The 23484-nt window shown below is 35.6% G+C and overlaps 1 protein-coding gene across 1 annotated transcript in view; it reads left to right on the plus strand.

Annotated features, from left to right (window-relative positions):
- The first annotated feature begins 1533 nt into the window (after positions 1–1533).
- LOC121374535 (receptor-type tyrosine-protein phosphatase T-like) overlaps positions 1534–23484 on the plus strand; it is a 28019-nt gene continuing 6068 nt past the window's right edge. Inside the window, exons 1-19 of the mRNA XM_041501639.1 lie at positions 1534–1789; positions 2440–2586; positions 3515–3658; positions 4185–4315; positions 5729–5879; positions 6443–6545; positions 6993–7081; positions 8155–8441; positions 9181–9268; positions 9764–9840; positions 10640–10676; positions 10974–11092; positions 11879–12004; positions 12665–12810; positions 13212–13361; positions 13968–14114; positions 15032–15065; positions 15538–15596; positions 17267–17383. Of these exons, the coding sequence (XP_041357573.1) occupies positions 1534–1789; positions 2440–2586; positions 3515–3658; positions 4185–4315; positions 5729–5879; positions 6443–6545; positions 6993–7081; positions 8155–8441; positions 9181–9268; positions 9764–9840; positions 10640–10676; positions 10974–11092; positions 11879–12004; positions 12665–12810; positions 13212–13361; positions 13968–14114; positions 15032–15047 (2214 nt within the window). The 3' untranslated portion in view covers positions 15048–15065; positions 15538–15596; positions 17267–17383. The remainder of the gene's footprint in view (positions 1790–2439; positions 2587–3514; positions 3659–4184; positions 4316–5728; positions 5880–6442; positions 6546–6992; positions 7082–8154; positions 8442–9180; positions 9269–9763; positions 9841–10639; positions 10677–10973; positions 11093–11878; positions 12005–12664; positions 12811–13211; positions 13362–13967; positions 14115–15031; positions 15066–15537; positions 15597–17266; positions 17384–23484) is intronic.

Here is a 23484-nt window from a genome sequence, read left to right on the forward strand (position 1 = left end):
TTAACGACGCACTCAACACATTTTCTTTACGGTTATATGGCGTCGGGCATATGGTTAAGGACCACACAGATATTGAGGGAGGAAACTCGCCGTCGCCACTTTGTAGGCTACTCTTTTCGATTAACAGCAGGGGGTCTTTTATATGCACCATCCCACAGACAGGGTAGTACATACCACGGACTAAATGTCATTACATTGATCATCTTTGAGTTCGCCGATAATAAATATGTCACATGTTAACTACTAATACACACACTACAGGAAAAAACCCGACAGCACCCCCTTTTCAATAATTTTCCGGTTAAATACTTAGGGCGATCATAACCATCCAAATGTCCTTCTAGCGTCATAAACGTCATTAGGGATCATAAAGATCATAAAAACAGGAAACCTGTCAATAAAGCAGCAAGGGATAATTTATTGCAAACTGTTTAAAACTTGTTTTTATTTATTTATTTATTTATTATTATTATTAAAAATAAATAAATAAATAAATAAATGAGAACGCATTTTTCACAACTCGTTTGTTCAAAGAGTGGATTCGCCAGTAGTCGGGAATGAGACAAATATCCGGGTTGTGGACGGCAAAGCATCTAGTCAACACAAGGTTTCAATGTCATCATTATTCTGATCAAGATCAAAATTAATTCATTTATATACCGTAGTTGACTTCCACAGCATGCAAAATATGTATTGCAAGTATACGTGTATGACACATCGATACGTAGACGACAAAACATACACGTATTTGTTATTACTACTTCTTCTTCTACTACTACTACTACTGCTACTACTACTACTACTACATTCTACTACTGCTACTACAACTACTACTTCTACTACTTCTACTACTACTACTACTTCTGCTACTACTACTTCTGCTACTACTACTACTACTACTACTACTACTACTACTACTACCACTGCTGCTATATATTACTACTACCACCACCACCATCACCACCACTATTACTATTACAATTACTACTACTACGTCTACTAATAATATTGCTGATGCTGCTACTACTTGCAATACTACTTGTACCATTACTATAACAACAACTACTACTAATTGTACTATTATTACTTGTACTACTACTACAACAACAACAACAACAACTACTACTACTACTACAACAACGACAACAACTACTACAACTACTACTACTACCACCACCACCACCACCACCACCATCACCACTACCACTACCATTAATGGGAATTACGTTTATTTTTTTACCAGTAAACGTAGCCAGAGGGAAGTCGGCGTACCAGAGTTCTTATTATCAAAAATATAACGCATCCACAGCAGTTGATGACAACACCACTCAGCATGAGTACAATTTCATGCATACCGCCACGAACAAGAATTTCACCTGGTGGGAAGTGGATTTAGAAAAACTGTACTTCATCCATCAAGTACAAATCTTCTTCAGGACTACTTGTAAGTAAACGTTTTATATATATTAAAAAAGATGCATTTTATAGCATACATAAGTTTCTAATACAATATGATCATAATTGTATTGTCATATGGGCATCGGTATTGTATTCTTGTTATATTCAGTTGAGTGGAGACGAAACGGTGTCCAGGTGTACGCTAACACACGGAACAGAACGTCTAACACTGGACATCTGTGTGGTACTGTGACTGGTAAACCAAACGGATCTGATATTCCGGATGTGATGAATATCACATGTGACGTCAACGCGAGATACGTGACAGTCTACCAAGGAACAAATAATAGTCGTTCAACCGCCTTGGACTTCCAGGAAGTTGAAGTATATGGCAAGTATATATTTCTAGAAATAAACCATGAGCTATAGCATCTATTTTGAACAAGGGCGGGGTTTATTCAATCGGTTGAGTGCTCGCTTGAGGTGCTTGCGTCGTATTACAATTTTTACGCGATACTGACTTTTACTCTAAATTTTAATTTTATATGTCTGTGATATTTGTGTTTTTGCACATTTCTTTACACTGTGTTTAATTTAACTGTTGAATTTGTATATTGATGTTGATCATCACTTACTGTTTGCATTTACCATAGTTTGACACCCAATAGCTGATGTATTTTTCGTGCTGGGGTGTCGTTAAACATTCATTCATTCATTCATTCATTCATTCATTCCAAATATCTTAATGTACAAAATATTTTGCACCATGTTCCAGTAATTGGTATGGTATTGTTCACGTTCAAGTAATTACCTGAGTAGTGTGCATGTTAGAATAGTTTTTTGAGTAGTTTTTGTGTACAAGTAATTATTTGAGTAATTTTTCATGCTCAAATAGTTAAGTTTTCAGCAGACATCCTTGTTTCAGAGATAGTAATGTCACCAATCAGAGTGATTTAAGTTATACAATATGAAGTTTACGCTGGACATGCGTACACATACTTTCTAACGCTGGAATGACCAACCTTGTTCTCTGTTTAACAGTGTGTCAGCAGAACGTGGGTTATGGCTCTCATTGTACTAAATGTAACGACCGTCACTGCGCTGATTCACATGCACCTTGTGATATACAGACTGGGTCTTGTTCAGGAGGATGTCAAGCAGGCTGGAATGGAACTGACTGTACTCAGGGTAACCGCTATGCTAGTGCATATATTCCGTTATACTACAGGTCACTATATTTAATATTATGTTGATTAATAGTACATACAAATCGTTTTCCTAAAGTACAATGTGTATAACTGCTTGATATGCAATCCGAACAACACATGTAAATAGTAACATGAACACTGCATGTTGCAAACATTTCTTCCACACCTCACAATAAATTATGCCGTATAGTATATATTAGCCGTCCATCATATTTGTTTTTTACTATAAGGCAACTATATTTTTCTTGCTAAAGATACTAAATTAAGATATATGTGAATTGAACAGGAGGTGGTCAAGTAGCTTTAATGTTCGAAATCCGAATAGACTTTTACATTGTATTACCATCGCCATGCCATTTATGCACAATGGTGAATTTGTGTTTTTTGGTATCCATTATGCATCGATCATACTTCTTTCTTACGTGTACTAAATGCACACATTTTAACAAGAAATAATTATTTATTTGACATTAAAACATTTAACGAGAAATAATTATATATTTGGTAAATGGAAGAAAGATGCATAATGGGTGCCTAATGAATACTAAAATATCAACTTCACTATTGTGTATGAAAGGCATGATGATGATGTATTCAGTACAAGAACGACGTTGTTTTCATAAATTCATTTTTGTGCAGATTGTGCAACGTATTTGAGGTATGGTCCAGACTGTTCCTTGTCATGTACAGACAGACACTGTACCGGACAATTATCTTGTAATCACACTGATGGAAAATGTGAATCAGGCTGTCAAACTGGATGGAAGGGTAACGACTGTACAGGTACGAGAATGGGTATTTTGTTTATTGGATGAAAAATAAAATATTTATATTCGGTGATTCTTGAATGCGATAACATTTTTGTTCTTCATATTAATTATATTTGTATGCACAATTTAATTTGTCAGAATGTGACCACAGATATGGTATGGACTGTAGTCTAGACTGTAGTACGAGACACTGTAAGGACGACGACTCGCAGTGCGATTCCCAGACTGGAGAGTGTGTTGGAGGCTGTAAACCTGGATGGATGAATACAACCTGTACTCAACGTAAGGACTTGTTTAAGTTTACAAATATATATTAAACCAGTCCTAGTGTATTGGTGACTGCACTCTGTGAACCATGTACCCCAAGTCTTACCTTTTTGTGTTATTTAGATTTAAAATACGCTGACACTGCATTTAGTTTTATATTATAATATTACTGTCAATGGACGTTATGCCTAGTTAATATGTTTTAATTATCCTGATAAAATAATTTACTACTTAGGTGAAACCAAATATTGCATGAATATTGAATATATCGAACGGCCAAAATGTTCAATATTAAACCGTGTCTTACATGAGGAGTTCAGACACGCCAAATGGTTAGAAAGAGAGAGAGAGAGAGAGAGAGAGAGAGAGAGAGAGAGAGAGAGAGAGAGAGAGAGAGAGAGAGATGGGGTAGACAATTGGCATTATATATATTTTTATTAAAAAAACGTTTCTTCTGCATCTGTATTAAATGGAAAATATATTTAATAAACTTGAATATATGCCATTGAGTAGCCTAGTAAATGTTCTTATTTCATTTTAGAATGTGCCAAGGATCAGTATGGAGATGGATGTAAACAAAGTTGTTCTCAGAGAAATTGCGTCCGTAACGAACCATGTTTCCATGAGACAGGAAAATGTATAAGTGGCTGCAAGTGGGACGGACTAGATTGCGTTAGTTGTGAGTAAATATGTAGTTATATAATTCATGGCATCAGTTTGTAAACAAGATAATTGGTTGGTGTTTTAAGAATTGTTTTTAGAGAACATGTAACATGATGTACAATCTCCAGTAAAGGATCCCCTCCCTAGTAGCTGTCATCCTATAGACGAGGCATTTTGTACATATATGGCCTTGATCACGTATTTCGATTTCGTCGTTCATATTCAATAAAATCGCTGTACACATAATTGACATAAGTTTCGTTCATTGAATTTTTTTTAATGAATTTGTTTATGTATATACTTAACAAGGATTTCCTTCGAATACAATAATCAATATTAATCATCGTTATTCAACTCGTATTTTCAACACACCTCCACAATTGCAACGTAAGAAGTTTTTCGTGAGTTCTTGTCAAACACAAATCTCGTTCGTGTGATATGGAGAAAGTGTAGTACACAATTAAAGTTTTCACTAATTGTGTGTGTGTGTGTGTGTGTGTCTGTGTGTGTGTGTGTGTGTGGGGGGGGGGGTTGTTTGTTAATTATCTGAATACATTAGTACAACTTCCAATAAGTGTCAATGAATTCGTTTAGCATATAAAACAAATCATGTTTTGTCATATCTAATTACAGATTAACACTTTGTTGATTTTCAAACCCTTAGCCTGCTATCTCGCATATTTTAAATTGCACAAGGGTGACAACGCTACACCGACTTGGATAATAGAATATATGCCCCGAAGATAAATATAGAGAATTAAAAAAACCTGTAACTTAGAATTTTGGGTCAGGCCAATAATTGCTTCTCTGCTGCCGGACTATAGCTGCAAAATAATAAATAATAATAATAATAATAACTGGAATGAAAACTGAACTATCATTTACATGGCCTATGCCTATATAAAATGGGCATCAAGAAGTTGTCGTTCATAGAGGAAAACGTTCATGAAACTAATGCACATACATACAGCCTACAGCCCGCGCCAGAACGACACATCATCAAACAGGTATGATCACGATAGCTAGATTTAATAATACAATCTTATAGTCTGTTCAGTTTTAATATGGGTCTCTGTTAAGTGGATGAATATGTTTGTTTCTTATATTGTTATTATGTATGTTATTAATGTACAGCCATCGGATATCATGTTGCTAAGTAAAGTTCAGGATTTCATTTAAGGATTTTTATTTAGGGGTTTAGGGAGAGAGAGAGAGAGAGATAGATAGATAGATAGAGAGAGAGAGAGAGAGAGAGAGAGAGAGAGAGAGAGATAGATATCAGATGCTTACACCTATAATATATATTCAAAGTTCGTTGTGTTTCGGTTTTTTTCCTAAATAACTCTGAGCACATTCTGTTTCGTATTTTATATATGTCGTATTCGAAGGTTTAATAGTGCAATGACATTTCTTTATTTGCAGCATGCAGTTCTGGCTATTATGGCGCGGACTGCAGTTTCTCATGTGGGAACTGTAAATCCCAAATATGCGATCACGTTTCCGGAACCTGCACTAAGGGTTGCGTGGATGGGTTTGGCGGACACATGTGCAAAGAACGTGTGTATTGTTCATTGTAAATTTGAATACATGCCATTACGTTTTACAGATGTTTGGCAAATTAATATCAGTTCGTAAACATTGATAGTATAGCAAGCGAAACACCTCTTGTATGTGTGTCTGCCGAGGTCTACCTTGATGAAGTGTTTCGTTAATTTTGTGTCAGTCTACATGTCAAGAAGATATCAACACACAATAAAGTATATATCATTAACGAAATGAGATAGACTCAGTAAAAACAGATTAATCAGTAAAACACATGTACGTTAGAGAAATCGTATTAAGGTGGCATAGCCTCTATATTTTTATCTATTCGAGACAAATGTCTAATGTATCACATAACAACATGCTTTCCAGTTGAAATAAAGCGTATATAACATTAATAAAATGACGTTGAACAGCCAAATCAGTATAATTCCATATTTAATACACAAGACAGCTAATTGTATTGTCTGAGAATTGGTATGCAGCTGTACTATAATGATTAGTGTTTGTTTTGTCGTCACCACTAGAGCACAGTATGTTTTCATTTCGATATTTTTTTTTTCTTATAACATAGAGACACTTACATTTTTGAAGGTGTCGCTGGCCTTTTTACGTCGACTGTTTTAATTGCTGGGACTTTCATGGGCGTTATCCTTTTGACGATGTTGATAGTGATAATAGCAGTTGTGTTGATAAGGTAAGGGCTGTCTTTCACGTGCATAGCTTTTGACGTAGCGCGCGGTACGTGAAAACCCCTAACAACTTATGCATTAGAAAATCATTTCTGTCGTTGTCAGTAGCTGTGAATTTATACTTTATTTTCCAGCGTACAGCACACGCGCCTCGACAAAAAAAAAATGATTTGCTAATATTGGTATTGCTAGCATAGTTCATTCCTTATGCTGTAAATGTAAAATGTGTTGACAAAGAGATACATAAATAATTAGAGCGGTCACCGTAAGCATTATTAATGGTTTATGTTGCAAAATTTGCGCCCAAGACAAAACCTAAAAACAATACATTGATGAAAACGGGGTATTGTATGCTAAATTATTATATAGTAGCAGTTGTTAATTTGAAGCAAATTTCACAATTACATAACTAGAGAGTAAGTAATTACAATTTCTACTAATTCTTTTCGCAGGCGTCATCGAATGTCTAACCATGAGACAATGGACAATACGACCTCTAAGGAACCGAAATCCAAATGTTCTAAAGCTAAAAGAGAAATCCGTAAGAATCATGTATCTCTTATAAAAATATATTTTTAGTATATCGCCACACATACCGGTTTTCCTTGTCGCGTTGTGTTCAGCATACCTGTGTAGATGGTATATTCAATGAAAATGAGGACATTTTAATGCCTGTTGAACACACCACTGTTACATATCGCTATTATGTTAACCGTACAATTATCTTTCAGGCTTCGTATTCATAAACACAATTAAGTCAACATGTGATACGTATCTGCATACTGAAATATATTCATGAATTTGAAACCACTAATCTTCATCGGTGTCATAATCCACACAAGTGAACAGGACAATTACGTTTCTGTATTCAGGTCGTGGATTCAAGCCCACGCCATAGATAGTTGTGGCGAATACCATTTGACCCGATATTTATTTTAAGCCAAATACACCTGCTATTATAGTCCAACCTAAGCTATACTCGCTCATTTTATAATAATAATAATAATAATAATAATAATAATAATAATAATAATTATTATTATTATTATTATTATTATTATTATTATTATTATTATTATTATTATTATTATTATAACACACAACTAAGGAAAATAACTGGAATGAAAACTGAACTATCATTATGATGGCCTATGCCTATATAAAATGGGCATCACGAAGTTGTCTTTCATAGAGAAAAACGCTCATTAAACTAGTGCACATGCATACAGCCTACAACTCCCGTCAGAACAACACATCATCAAACAGGTATGATCACGATAGCTAGATTTAATAATACAATCTTATAGTCTGTTCAGTTTTAATATGTTTCTCTCTTAAGTGGATGAATATTTTTGTTTCTTTTATTGTTATTATGTATGTTGTTAATGTACAGCCATCGGATATCATGTTGCTAAGTAAAGTTCAGGATTTCATTGAACGATTTTCATTCAGAGAGAGAGAGAGAGAGAGAGAGAGAGAGAGAGAGAGAGAGAGAGAGAGAGAGAGAGAGAGAGAGAGAGAGAGAGAGAGACAGACAGACAGACAGACAAATATATGGACAGATACACAATAACAGCTTATGGCATAAATATGTGATATGATTTGTTCATGCAGAACAAAAAAGCGAGTACGTCAATATTGCTTATCTCGATGGACCAGTACCAGAGGGCTCTGGAATTTTAGAAGACAGGAATCAAGCAGACCAGTATATTGTTACGGTGAATACTGATTCAGGTTTAGAAGAGGTGGATGAAGAAGAAGACACCATGGACACATCTGAAACAGAATACTGCAACATTTCTAACTTCAACCTACCAGTGGGTGGTGTGGTAGTCAGTGATCTGCCTCGCATTTTAGAGAAGATCAGAAACCAGCCTGGCGGTTTTGAAACGGAGTACAAGGTTTGTAATAAATTATATTCAGGTGCACAATGTTCCAAGCAATCAGATGTTCTGGAGCCGTCGAGTAGATCAACACTAGAGCTAATAAAGACACGGAGTCTAATTCATACAGCTATCTTAAGGTCTCTTAACCTACTTCTCATCGTCCTTTCGAGTCTTTTTTGCATTGGACAAAATAGGTACAGTTTAGTGTATTAGGCCTTAGTTGTCTTGATTTGGTTGTTGAACATTTGGTATGATTCCCTTTCGCGACATTTCTGCTAATTAATTTTTCATTTCTATTCCACTTCATAAAATTTCACAAGTCATTAGAACAAAATAATATTGATGCTAACACTAAACCATATGGCATATCACTGCATTAAAGGGTGAATGAACGAATGAATTAATGAATTAATGAATGAATGAATGTTTAACGACACCCCAGCACAAAATACACATGGGCAATACACAAAATACAAAAGTGGCAAGGACATAAGATAATATTATTTATACCACAATATAAGGAGCTGTGGGGGAAAAGTATAATATACTACATAAATCAAGGTAAGTGTAGTTTAAAACGTTGTAGAGAAGTCGAAAGTGTTTTAAAAACTTTACTTTTATTTATGGATTAAACCATAGTCTAGTTTTAGAGTGTGTGCTTCCTGGAATCACTATGAGGTGTTTCGTCTATAGGAGAAGTCTGAGAAGCGAAACCATATTCGAGCTCGATTTCATATTTGAAAATGTATTTCAGAAACTACCAAATGGATTCAGCTTTCCATATGATGACTCGCAGATTTCACAAAACAGGTCAAAAAATCGATTCCGAGGCTATTACCCATGTATGTCGGTTTATTTTACTTTAAAACATACATAACATTAATTACAATATTATTATTATTCAATCTTATTTTGAATTGCGTCCATATTTGAGACTTTAGTTTGAATTGATGAAAATGTCTCAGTGTTTTTATTTATACAACGTCATACTGTTTTTGCATGTAGATTAGCTATTTTAAATCACACGATGAATGGTATGCTAACTGTTGTTTGATGAATGCACCTGGCTGATAACTTCAGAAATATTTTATCAATGTCTATCATATATGTTTTATTTTACATAATAAACTAGTAATATCTCCGAATGTATTAAGAAATATTTGTGTCTATTCTCATCAGGTACTGTAAATCAATTTGAATACAAGTTCGAACATATTGTTATAGGTCACTTTGTCCTGAAAAAAGGGTACTACAAATTTTCATTTGAAATATATGTATGTGCTAAAATACTGTTCAATAGCAGACACCTAATTAGATATGTTATGATTGATTTGAAGATGACAATAATCGTGTGATCTTAACAATGCTGCCAGATGTGCCATATTCAGATTACATCAACGCCAGCTTCCTTGATGTAAGTGATTGTATGTTAAAATATAAATTCTGTTTCCAGAACTGCATACTTTTGACAGTTGGTACTAGTCATGAATTGTTTTGAAAATGTATTGCATTCCTGCTGCCTTTACAAATAGTCGTCTCTATTGCTCCGCGTCATAAGTTTGTTTTTACTTTAATATTCTTTCCCAGTCCAACCTACTTTTCATAAATCCTGGATGCTACTTTATAATACTTAAATGCCTATTTGAAAATAGTTTGGAACAGATACCGTGATTACCTTGTTGATCACACTGATTAATCAAAAGCTGATGCTTTCATTAGAGTTCCCTTCTGACATAATAATGTCCAAGAAATTAACCAAATTCGGATTCAATAATTACTGCTACAATGTGGTCAGATGTTATAGTGTTAGAATAAATTAAGTATTCATGTATGTCCAGAAACATTGTAGTTACTTTTTCATTTTTCTATTTCCAAACTTTACAACATTTCGGTTCCACATAGTTTTCAAATAGTTGTTTTTGTTCTAACATATGACATTGCATACTTTGATATTTGTATATGTTGGTGTTTGTTATACTGGGTTTTACTCATTGAATTGTCTTAACGTTCGTTTTTATATAAGTTAAAATCACATTTGTTTATTGTCTGTGTTTTTGCTTACTATACTGCTGCATACACATACTAAAACTCCAATCAAATAGGATTAATTTATCTAATTTAATTGACATAATATTAAACATTTTCTTACTTATAAATGCAATAATTAATATATATTTTCTCTTAAATTTTGTTTTACACATTTTGCATTTCAGGCTTATCAAGGCAAGGATTATTTTATCGCAGCACAAGGTATCCTTATTTGACAAAACAAGGTTCTACTTGCATAAGCCATTGTTTATAAAACCTTTTTTTTTATTCTTGTAATATCCTAAATTATTTCGGACGCTGCATCTCGGTATTCATCTAGATACAGTTACAATGCACTCATTGAAATATAATTGTGTATTTCCTATCTGTATTTAGTAATTCCTGGTCATACCATCAGACACACATGTAATGATTGGCTATGCTTATGTAAAACCATATGTTTCATGTTTGGCAATGATTACACTGATATTAAATGAAACTAATTACAGATCTATTAAGCGTTTTTTTTCTTCTTTTTAGCTCCAAACAAAAATACTTTACCAGATTTTTGGCGAATGATGTGGGAAAAAGAATGTGGACATATCATCATGTTGACTAAACTTGTTGAAGCCACCAAGGTATTAGTTGCTGTATGTATGTTCCATTCCCATGCGCGATTCCAAATGAGGAAGGAACTATGGTGTGTGACACTTCGCAGAACATTGTGCCTCGAAAATCCAATTTAATTGACTTAATTCCGTTTAGTATAGACTAAGTAGGGAAAATGTAGTGGCTTTGTCGGCTGAGTGTTGCTGAGGAAGATTACGTCTGAGTAGACATTGAAATAGTATAGGTACACATTATAATCCCTTCATTAGAAAACCCTATATCTACATGTGATTCAGTCAATGATAGAACCTTTGAAGCGGAATTGGTCGTAAGTGTGATTGATTTTTCCAATCCCAACCAGTAGTCCACAATTGGTAAGAAGCAGTCATATGTGCTATTCAGTTTGTGTAAAGTGGACATAATATAAATATACTAGTCTTTCCGTAACTATATCACGGATCCATTGAAAAGAGTAGTCTTTGTGAGGGTTTCCAAATTATACTAGTCTTTCCGTAACTATATCATGGATCCATTGAAAAGAGTAGTCTTTGTGAGGGTTTCCAAATGCTTGCCTTATGTTCCGTACTCATAAATTACCACGCAATATGCAATACAAATTTGTGTTTTATTACAAAGGCTTTAATAATCATTTCAGTTCACTACAGGTATTTTACCACTTGACTAATAAATAGAAATCTGGAAACAAAACTAATCGTAGACGAAATGCCTCTCTATTCTAATACATATGTATGTTTCTTGTTAATGTGCTGACATGTTGCTCTGGTATAGAGAGTTTTGTTCGGAATATATTTCAGGCGAAATGTGAACCATACTGGTCAGATAAGAAGGCGATTACTATTGGTAAATTTACAGTTGCTGACATTGAAAACGAAGAAAGAAGCGATTTTGTTTATAGAAAGTTCTGTGTAACGCACATAAAGGTATGTCTAAACTGTTATTACATTGTTATATAACGACAGCGTTGTTTTTTCAAGTACAAACAACAATATATGCATGTTTTGTTATATTGTCTGAACTTGCACATTCACATTGACGTTTTGGTAAAATGTGTAAATGTATCCCGGCTGGGACGAATGGGAATTTACAAAATAATGGTTGATTCCATTTTTTATGAATAGGAGAACCACCTTGAGGAGACCTTTTACTGGAGATTTCACCAGAAAGAGTACTGCCACTCACAGACTAGTTTACTAAATCAAAACTAGTGCAAGATAAAGCTCATTGGAACACGTACAACTGTGACGACATGCACTCATGAGTCACAGTCAAAGCAATGATACTATTAGGCATTCGTTTAATTAAATCAAGATGCAAGCCAACTGCCAGTTTTTGCCTCTGTCTACCTCATGAGTATCTAACATTAGACTTGATGATTTGTCATTAGACACTGTTACAGTCCACGGACTAGAGACGATCCGATGATCTGTATAATGTTTTATGAACATTAGGTTAGTTAACCATTTGGGATAATGTTTAACGAATTATAGGATCTATTGAGATGCATGTGCTTTTGTATGCTACTGTAACAGTCTACGTTTCAATCCGTTTTAGTTTCAGTTATTCTTCTTTTATGTTATTAGTCTGGAAAATCCAAGACATTTCAACAATCTCACTTCATTTCGTGGCCTGATCACGGAGTTCCTAACGTCCACGACTTCACAGAGTTTATGTGGAGAGTTCGCAAAACAAAACCTACACTTCCCGGTCCGGTTCTTGTACACTGCAGGTACTTTTTGTTGGATTATAAAATGGTAATAAGAGACGATATAGTGTTTTGTTTATGTTTCCTTACATTATCACTGTCTTACTATGTGCGCTGTGATCAGTATTAAGGCCACTGACCCACGATACATAAGAAAATGATGAAAATATGAATACCTTTGTAGGTCATGAACCTGATTTGCTAACATACATCTGCTTTTCCAAGAGCAGAGATAGCAAGGTGATCTACGTTTTGCCCTTTAGCAAGTTTTAAAATGATGAAAATATCGATCACTTGAAGAAGACGACGAAGAAGATGACTTAATTCAACAACAAACATATTTAGACAAGTCAGAAGCAGAAATAAAATAAAATAAATCCTTTAAAATATGTGTTAATACCTTTTAGACAAATGCATGTTTTCAGCGCTGGGATTGGTCGAACTGGAACCTACATTGCTTTAGAAATCCTCCTGGACGAGATGGAGGCTACAGGTCGTGTTGATGTCCTGAAGGTCATGACAAAGATGCGAGATCAGCGTAAAGGTCTCGTCCAGACCAAGATAAGATACACCGAGTAGGTAAAGTATCAAAATACGACTCTATCAGCTTGGGTATACTAGTGCTTTATTTTACGGTATCAATAATGAGGATGATCATACTAAATGATTAAAACGGTGATCGTAACGATGGTAATGATGATTGTGATGATTGTAATAGTAGTTGTTGTGGTGATGGTGGTTGTAGCAATAGTATTATTAGTAGTAATAATACTACTAATAACAGTAGTAGTAGTAGTAGTAGTAGTAGTAGTAGTAGTAGTAGTAGTAGTAGTAGTAGTAGTAGTAGTAGTAGTAGTAGTAGTAGTAGTAGTAGAAGCAGTAGCAGCAATAGCAGTAGTAGTAGAAGCAGTAGCAGCAATAGCAGTAGTAGTAGCAGAAGCAGCAGCAGGAGTGGTAGTGGTAGTGGTAGTAGTGGTAGTGGTAGTGGTTGTAGTAGTAGTAGTAGTAGTAGTAGTAGTAGTAGTAGTAGTAGTAGTAGTAGTAGTAGTAGTTTTAGTAGCAATAGCAGTAGTAGTAGTAGTTGCTTCTGAATAATTCTATCCAAAATCAATTTGTGTTTTCTGTTTTGCATTTCCACACATTACAATACGTGTGTCATAATCATTATGTTGAACATTTAGGAACAGTACGAAACAATATTCGTCGCTTTGGCTGAAATGGCACGCTTTGGTAACACAAGCGTTGAAAACTCAGACTTCCATTGTCAATATCCAAAACAGAAAGGATCTATGGTCATGGGAAAGAAAACACTCGACGAACTTGCCCATGTGAATATTTTTAATAAGCTTGTGCTGTACTGAATACATCTTTTTTCACATATGTACGGAGGTATATTATTATGCTTGATATTTGATGATCCAATCCATAGTGATTAAGATGAAAAATGGTAAGATCATAACGAATACAAATGTTATGATGTATGTATGTATGTATGTATGTATGTATGCATGTATGTATGTATTGATGTATGTATGTATTGATGCATGTATGTATGTATGTATGCATGTGTGTATATCCGTGTAATACAGCATCTGCTACTAACGGCGGGGTGTAGATCAATGGTAAAGCACGATCTGTTCTAGTATCAAACACACTCGACATGACATGAATTATCTTATCTATGGAAAATATACACACAATGTATTGCTCTACATACTGGTAACCGAGGGAGGTCGATCCGGGCGATTGTAAAGGGTTTAAAACACACATAAACACACACACACACACACACACACACACACACACACACACACACACACACACACACACACACACTTAATCTACCGAGGAACAAACACGCACTATATACACAGCAACGCACACCGCTCAAAGAGATATGTGGATCAGGAAGGTAAGCACAGATGATACCCCCTCCCCCCGCTGAAAATCCTAGATTCACCCATGATGCCTATGTGGTGGCAGCACGTTTTCTCTTTTATTCGATAAATCGAGTGAGCAAACTATAATTAGGAAAATATGAAATAACAATCGTTTACATTCTACCAAGATGTCCTTAAACAGTGGTTTCTGGTTAACCGAAATTGTTGTGGTGCATTTGTGTGCTATATTACCTATCTGTCAGTAAACACTACACTTCTATAAATTAAAGGTCGTGAATTATGTTTATATATTGAACAATTATTATTGAAGTCTCTCTTTTGAAACTATCATACATTTATTTCAGGACATTGTTACCCTAAATGATACTCCATATGCAGGTAAGCTTGTACATGATTATGAGACACTATTTTGCAATACATGACACTGTGTGTACCACATAAGATATAAATATGTTATCAAATCAAGCAAAGTGCATTGTATAATAATTCGGCAAATTCAAACAGTATATGATGTCTTATTTTGTTTTGTTTTATTGTTTTTTGATATTTGTTATTTTTGTTAGGCAGATTTCGTGTTGGGTTTTTTCTTACGACGTACGGCAATCACGTGTCTCTATATAATCAATATGCAATCACACCAAGTCATTACGTACATATTCTCCAGTAAGATATATCATTTTGAGTATACAAAGTTTTATGTTTGTGTGTTTCACAGTATACATAGACGTCTTGATTTATTATAGTTTGACACCGAATAGCCGATGCATTTTTCGTTCTGGGATGTCGTTAAACATCTAATCAGTTCTATTCTATTCCATTCTATTCTATTCACGTCTCGTCTCTTTGATAGATACTATTGACAAGTACCGAATGTGGGTGGATGGTCGACATGACATTCTCATGATACCAGTAAGTATTCTTATTTTATGTGCTTACTGAAATTTCTGTCTACTTAATAATTTTACTAGTTCATGCTCTGGTTTAAAATTTCAGTAAGCGGCGATAATTTAAAATTAGTGTTTCATTAAAATCATATCGTGATCATATATTATATATTTTTATATGTATGTATGTATGTATGTATGTATGTATGTATGTATGTATGTATGTATGTGTGTATGTATGTATGTATGTATGTACGTATATCAGTATATATACACATTTAAACAATGTTGTATAATATATGTATCAGAGCCATCATTGGGACAAGTGTCCATAGACACTTTCCAAATAATACTATGCATATGTGTATTAGAAAGAAGTTTTACAGACACAATATGTAAACTGACACAACTGTTTTGTTTATAAGAAACGATCCCTATTAAACGCGCTCTGTCACGGATGGTTGACCTAATTATTGACCCAACAAAGTATTATATGACAATATATACATTTGATTTGTACCTAAAAGTACTTTATTGAACTATCTACATAACCACCATATCACACTTATTATTGGTATTTTATAAAAAAATAATTCAATTATGGGTACGGTCCATAATTCTGAGAAAAATAACGGCTATTTGGAGAGCAGAGGTGTGACGTATTATTTTGAGTCACGTGACGGGCATTCTCCGAATAACTGCAGTGCCAAAACGATTTACCAAGCTCGTGTAACGAGAACGCTTGACCGTCCTCTGCGACGTAGGGTAAATAGAAAAAACCCCACAATGAAAATAAGTTATTAAAAATTAATTAAAACATGTACTGAATGATATTAAGCTTATACATTAATTTATGTTAGTACGTCGACAATCCCGACTAGTTAGGCCTTTACATCTATAGGTACATTTATCGTTAGTCGTACACGAAAAACTCTAAACATCTGAATCACAAACACCGTCATTTTCCACCTTATACAAAATATGCCATAATAGCTGACTTGGGATAGGAATTGTTACATTTTAAAAGAATACTCTGAACTAGACGGTGTTTATATACGATGTGACTATATATACGAAGGCCGTGACCATAGCCTCCACTAACGAGCGCTGGCTATATTAACAGCAAAAATGTATATAGGCGGTAAATAAATACATGTATTTGATTGATCCACCCCTGCGCGTGCTGTAACCTAACGCCTAATAATAATAATAATAATAATAATAATAAATGGTGAGTTCATGTTCCGACTGTTTATTATTTTATTTCAGCGTATTCGCGGTTATTTTCGTCATGAAATAATATATATTTTTATTATTTGCCATGTATATAGCCGGCCCTCATTTGCCAAGTCTCTATACATGGCGATCGTTTATATAAAATCCACAAATACATAATACGGTTGTCGTATATATAGCCTCATCACTACGAGTCTGTGTTTTCGTACTTTTATGACTTTTTACAAGAAGACTTCCAAATTTAAAAAATGAAGCGTGTCGTGGAATTCCCTCGATCGTAGTTCAATTAAAAATGTTTGGATCATACAGTAACTAGGTTTGGTATTCCAAATGGATGCAATTTCCATTTATAATGCATATTTAGAGAAACAAGGCCCACTAAATCCGTGATTGAGCTCCTTTAATGTATTTATGTTAGTTTCATTCAAGCATTATTTAACATTTTATATTATCCTCTAGTCGAAACTCGAGAAAAATGGATACTTGCTAACACCAGATCAAAAGGGGACAGAAGGAAGTTTCTGGAAACTTGTTGTAGAAAATGATTCTTACACCATCGTTACCTTGAGTAATGAGGTGAGCAATTAAAAAAAATGAGTGATTCCTTTGCCGGCTGATTTTAAATGTGGAATACTTTCTCATCAAACTGATAGAACCGGTCTCATAATTATAGTGCCTTTACTTCGCGTCACGGTGAGAACCCAATCAATAATGCATATTTATACAGAATATAACAAAAAACCTATTGCTTAATTTCCATCAAATAATATTAAACGCTAATAAACAGATGTACTTTTCATGAGGGTAACAATCAAATATTTTAAAGATCCAATTCTGAACAAATATATGTAGTTTGTGTTTACATGATCAAATGATCTCATGCAGTTTAGCATGTTATTGCAATTTAAAATCACAATATTATAGTAGTAACGAAGCAATTGCAAATTGGGGCGGGATTTAGCTTAGTCGGTTCAGTGCTCGCTTGAGGTGCTTGGTCCCTGGATCGAACCACCTCGGTGGATCCATTCAGCTAACTTGTTTTATTCTCGTTCCAACCAGTGCACCACAACTGGACAAAGGCCGTGATATGTGCTTTCCTGTCTGTGGGAAAGTGAATATAAAAGATCCTTTGCTGCATTAGAAAAAAAAATGTAGCGGGTTTCCTTTAACGACTAGGAGTCAGAATTACCAAATGTTTGACATCTAATAGCCGATGATTAATTAATCAATGTTCTCAAGTGGTGAGTTAAACAAAACAAACAAATGTAAATTATCCTAGTAAAACATATACATTGTTCAAGTCAAGGTACACATTAAGGAGGTCTGTTTAGGCTTTTGGGGGGTTGTTTTGTTATCAACTTAAAAGGACATTCCTGAGTTTGCTGCATTGTAAGATGTTTCCGACTAATAAAATATTTCTACGATTAAACTTACATGATAAATATATTTTCTTGTTTAGAATGCCAGTGTCTGTATGTTCAATGTGTTTCTCGTCGTCTTAATATTTGTAAGAAGCCCAAACCGGATTTCGTCTTCAAAAAATATATTTTAGGACATAAAATGAAATTTAACCTAGTACAAATATTAGAACGATCACAAACACGTTTAATATACAGTATGCAGAGCAATATATTTGATATGTAATTACAATCGTTAAAAAGTCTCTGTTAGTCGACCACATACTAAAAATTGCAGCACGCACAGGAATATCCCTTTAATACATTTTACAGCCATATATGCTGTATTATGTTCCGAGATAACATTGAACAGTTGTACAGCCACTGTGGATTCATGCTGTATTATGTTCCAGTTAACACTAACAGTTGTACAGCCACAGTCGATTCATGCTGTATTATGTTCCAGTTAACACGTAACAGTTGTACAGCCATAGTCCATTCATGCTGTATTATGTTCCAGTTAACACTAACAGTTGTACAGCCACAGTCGATTCATGCTGTATTATGTTCCAGTTAACACTAACAGTTGTACAGCCATAGTCCATCCATGCTGTATTATGTTCCAGTTAACACGAACAGTTGTACAGCCACAGTCAGTTCACGTTGTATTATGTTCCAGTTAACACTATCAGTTGTACAGCCACAGTCCATTCGTGCTGTATTATGTTCGTTAACGCTGGACAGTTGTACAGCCATAGTCAGTCCATGCTGTATTATGTTCCAGTTAACACTAACAGTTGTACAGCCACCGTCCATGCTGTATTATGTTCCAATTAACACTAACAGTTGTACAGCCACAGCTATTTCATGCTGTCTTATGTTCCAGTTAACACTATCAGTTGTACAGCCACGGTCTATTCGTGCTGTATTATGTTCCAATGGACACTAACAGTTGTACGGCCATAGTCAGTTCATGCTGTATTATGTTTCAGTTAACACTATCAGTTGTACAGCCACGGTCTATTCGTGCTGTATTATGTTCGTTAACACTGGACAGTTGTACAGCCATAGTCAGTCCATGCTGTATTATGTTCCAGTTAACACTATCAGTTGTGCAGCCACAGTCCATTCGTGCTGTATTATGTTCCAGTTAACACTGAGCAGTTGTACAGCCGTAGTCAGTTTATGCTGTATTATGTTCCAGTTAACACTATCAGGTGTACAGCCACAGTCCATTCGTGCTGTATTATGTATTATGTTCGTTAACACTCGACAGTTGTACAGCCATAGTCAGTCCATGCTGTATTATGTTCCACTTAACACTAACAGTTGTACAGCCACAGTCAATCCATGCTGTATTATGTTCCAGTTAACACTGAACAGTTGTACAGCCATAGTCAGTTCATGCTGTATTATGTTCCAGTTAACACTATAAGTTGTACAGCCACAGTTCATTCGTGCTGTATTATGTTCGTTAACACTATCAGGTGTACAGCCACAGTCCATTCGTGCTGTATTATGTTCGTTAACACTCAACAGTTGTACAGCCATAGTCAGTCCATGCTGTATTATGTTCCACTTAACACTAACAATTGTACAGCCAGAGTCAATCCATGCTGTATTATGTTCCAGTTAACACTAACAGTTGTACAGCCATAGTCAGTTCATGCTGTATTATGTTCCAGTTAACACTATCAGGTGTACATCCACAGTCCATTCGTGCTGTATTATGTTCGTTAACACTGGACAGTTGTACAGCCACAGTCAGTCCATGCTGTGTTATGTTCCAGTTAACACTATCAGTTGTACAGCCACAGTCCATTCGTGCTGTATTATGTTCCAGTTAACACTGAACAGTTGTACAACCATAGTCAGTTCATGCTGTATTATGTTCCAGTTAACACTATAAGTTGTACAGCCACAGTTCATTCGTGCTGTATTATGTTCGTTAATACTGGACCCACTACACTTACATGTCAATGTACACTACACTTACAGTCAATGTCCCACTACACTTACACGTCAATGTAACACTACACTTGTACAGCCACAGTCCATTCACTGCTGTCATGTATGTTACACTAACACTCAATGTAGTTGTACACTTACACAGTCAATGTCGTGTCTATGTCCACTTACTTATGTTCGTCAATGTACACTACACTTACACAGCAATGTCCCACTACACTTACATGTCAATGTACCACTACACTTACACTATCAGTTACACTATAATGTAGCACTACACTTACATTCGTCAATGTATTACTACACTTACACTCAATGTAGCACTACACTTACACGTCAATGTAGCACTACACTTACACGTCAATGTCCCACTACACTTACACGTCAATGTCCCACTACACTTACACGTCAATGTACTACACTTACATGTCAATGTCCCACTACACTTACATGTCAATGTCCACTATACTTCACTGTACACTACACTTACATGTCAATGTAGCACTACACTAACACAATGTACACTACACTTACAGTCAATGTATACACTTACACGTCAATGTCCCACTACACTTACACGTCAATGTCCCACTACACTTACATGTCAATGTCACTAACACATGTAATGTCAATGTAACACTACACTTACACAGCCAATGTCCACTACACTTACATGTCAATGTAGCACTACACTTACACATCAATGTCCCACTACACTTACATGTCAATGTCCCACTACACTTACATGTCAATGTACACTACACTTACATGTCAATGTCCCACTACACTTACACATCAATGTCCCACTACACTTACATGTCAATGTCCACTACACTTACATGTCAATGTCCACTACACTTACATGTCAATGTCCCACTACACTTACATGTCAATGTCCCACTACACTTACACATCAATGTCCCACTACACTTACACATCAATGTCCCACTACACTTACATGTCAATGTCCCACTACACTTACATGTCAATGTCCCACTACACTTACATGTCAATGTCCCACTACACTTACATGTCAATGTCCCACTACACTTACATGTCAATGTCCCACTACACTTACATGTCAACACTCCACACTATTCGTGCTGTATTATGTTCGTTACACTTACACGTCAATGTTGTACAGCCACACTCAGTTACATGTCAATGTCCCACTACACTTACATGTCAATGTCACACTACACTTACATGTCAATGTCCCACTACACTTACATGTCAATGTCACACTACACTTACATGTCAATGTCCCACTACACTTACAGTCAATGTACACTACACTTACATTCAATGTCTGTACACTTACATTCAATGTAACACTACACTTACAGTCAATGTCCACTACACTTACATGTCAATGTTCCACTACACTTACAGTCAATGTACAGCACTACACTTACATGCAATGTATTACTGTTCCACTACACTTACACGTCAATGTCACTACACTTACACGTCAATGTCACACTACACTTACACGTCAATGTTCACTACACTTACACGTCAATGTACAGCCACTACACTTACATGTCAATGTGTTCACTACACTTACATGTCAATGTCCACACTACACTTACATGTCAATGTATGTTACACTTACACTGTCAATGTACAGCTACACTTACATGTCAATGTCATGCTACACTTACATTCAATGTTAACACTACACTTACATGTCAATGTCCACTACACTTACATATCAATGTTCACTACACTTACAGTCAATGTACAGCTACACTTACAGTCAATGTCCCACTACACTTACAGTCAATGTCTACTACACTTACACGTCAATGTCCCACTACACTTACATGTCAATGTTCCACTACACTTACAGTTGTACAACCACACTACACTTACATGTCAATGTTATGTTACACTTACACACAATGTCACTACACTACACTCAATGTCCCACACACTTCATGTCGTGCTACACTTACACGTCAATGTAACACTACACTTACACACCAATGTCACTACACTTACATGTCAATGTTCCACTACACTTACATTGTCAATGTCACACTACACTTACATGTCAATGTTCGTTAACACTACACTTACACAGCAATGTCCACTACACTTACATGTCAATGTAACACTACACTTACACAGCAATGTCACTACACTTACATGTCAATGTCCCACTACACTACACAATCAATGTACAGCTACACTTACATGTCAATGTATTACTACACTTACACTGTCAATGTGTACTACACATCCGATGTCCCACTACACTTACATGTCAATGTCACTACACTTACACGTCAATGTTCCACTACACTTACAAGTCAATGTACAGCACTACACTTACATTCGTCAATGTCCCACTACACTTACACTGTCAGTTGTACAGCCACTACACTTACATGCAATGTATTACTACACTTACACTATCAATGTAGCACTACACTTACATGTCAATGTCCCACTACACTTACATGTCAATGTCCCACTACACTTACATGTCAATGTACCACTACACTTACACATCAATGTCCCACTACACTTACATGTCAATGTAGCACTACACTTACACATCAATGTCCCACTACACTTACATGTCAATGTCCACACTACACTTACATGTCAATGTCCCACTACACTTACATGTCAATGTCCACTACACTTACACGTCAATGTATGTTACACTTACACACTCAATGTTGTACACTTACATGTCAATGTCCCACTACACTTACACGTTAATGTTCCACTTAACACTATCAATTGTACACTACAGTTACATTCGTCAATGTATTACTACACTTACACTGTCAATGTACACTACACTTACATGTCAATGTAGCACTACACTTACACTGTCAATGTAGCACTACACTTACATGTCAATGTCCCACTACACTTACATGTCAATGTCCCACTACACTTACACATCAATGTAGCACTACACTTACACATCAATGTCCCACTACACTTACACGTCAATGTAGCACTACACTTACACAGCCAATGTCCCACTACACTTACACATCAATGTACCACTACACTTACACGTCAATGTCGCACTACACTTACATGTCAATGTCCCACTACACTTACACGTCAATGTCCCACTACACTTACACGTCAATGTCCCACTACACTTACACGTCAATGTCACACTACACTTACATGTCAATGTCCCACTACACTTACAGTTGTATGTAGCAGTCACTTACATGCTGTATTATGTTCCAGTACACTTACAGTCAATGTAGCCACAGTTACATGTCAATGTCCCACTACACTTACACGTCAATGTAGCACTACACTTACACATCAATG

Source organism: Gigantopelta aegis, chromosome 6, assembly GCF_016097555.1.
Source record: "Gigantopelta aegis isolate Gae_Host chromosome 6, Gae_host_genome, whole genome shotgun sequence".
Classification (NCBI taxonomy): domain Eukaryota; kingdom Metazoa; phylum Mollusca; class Gastropoda; order Neomphalida; family Peltospiridae; genus Gigantopelta; species Gigantopelta aegis.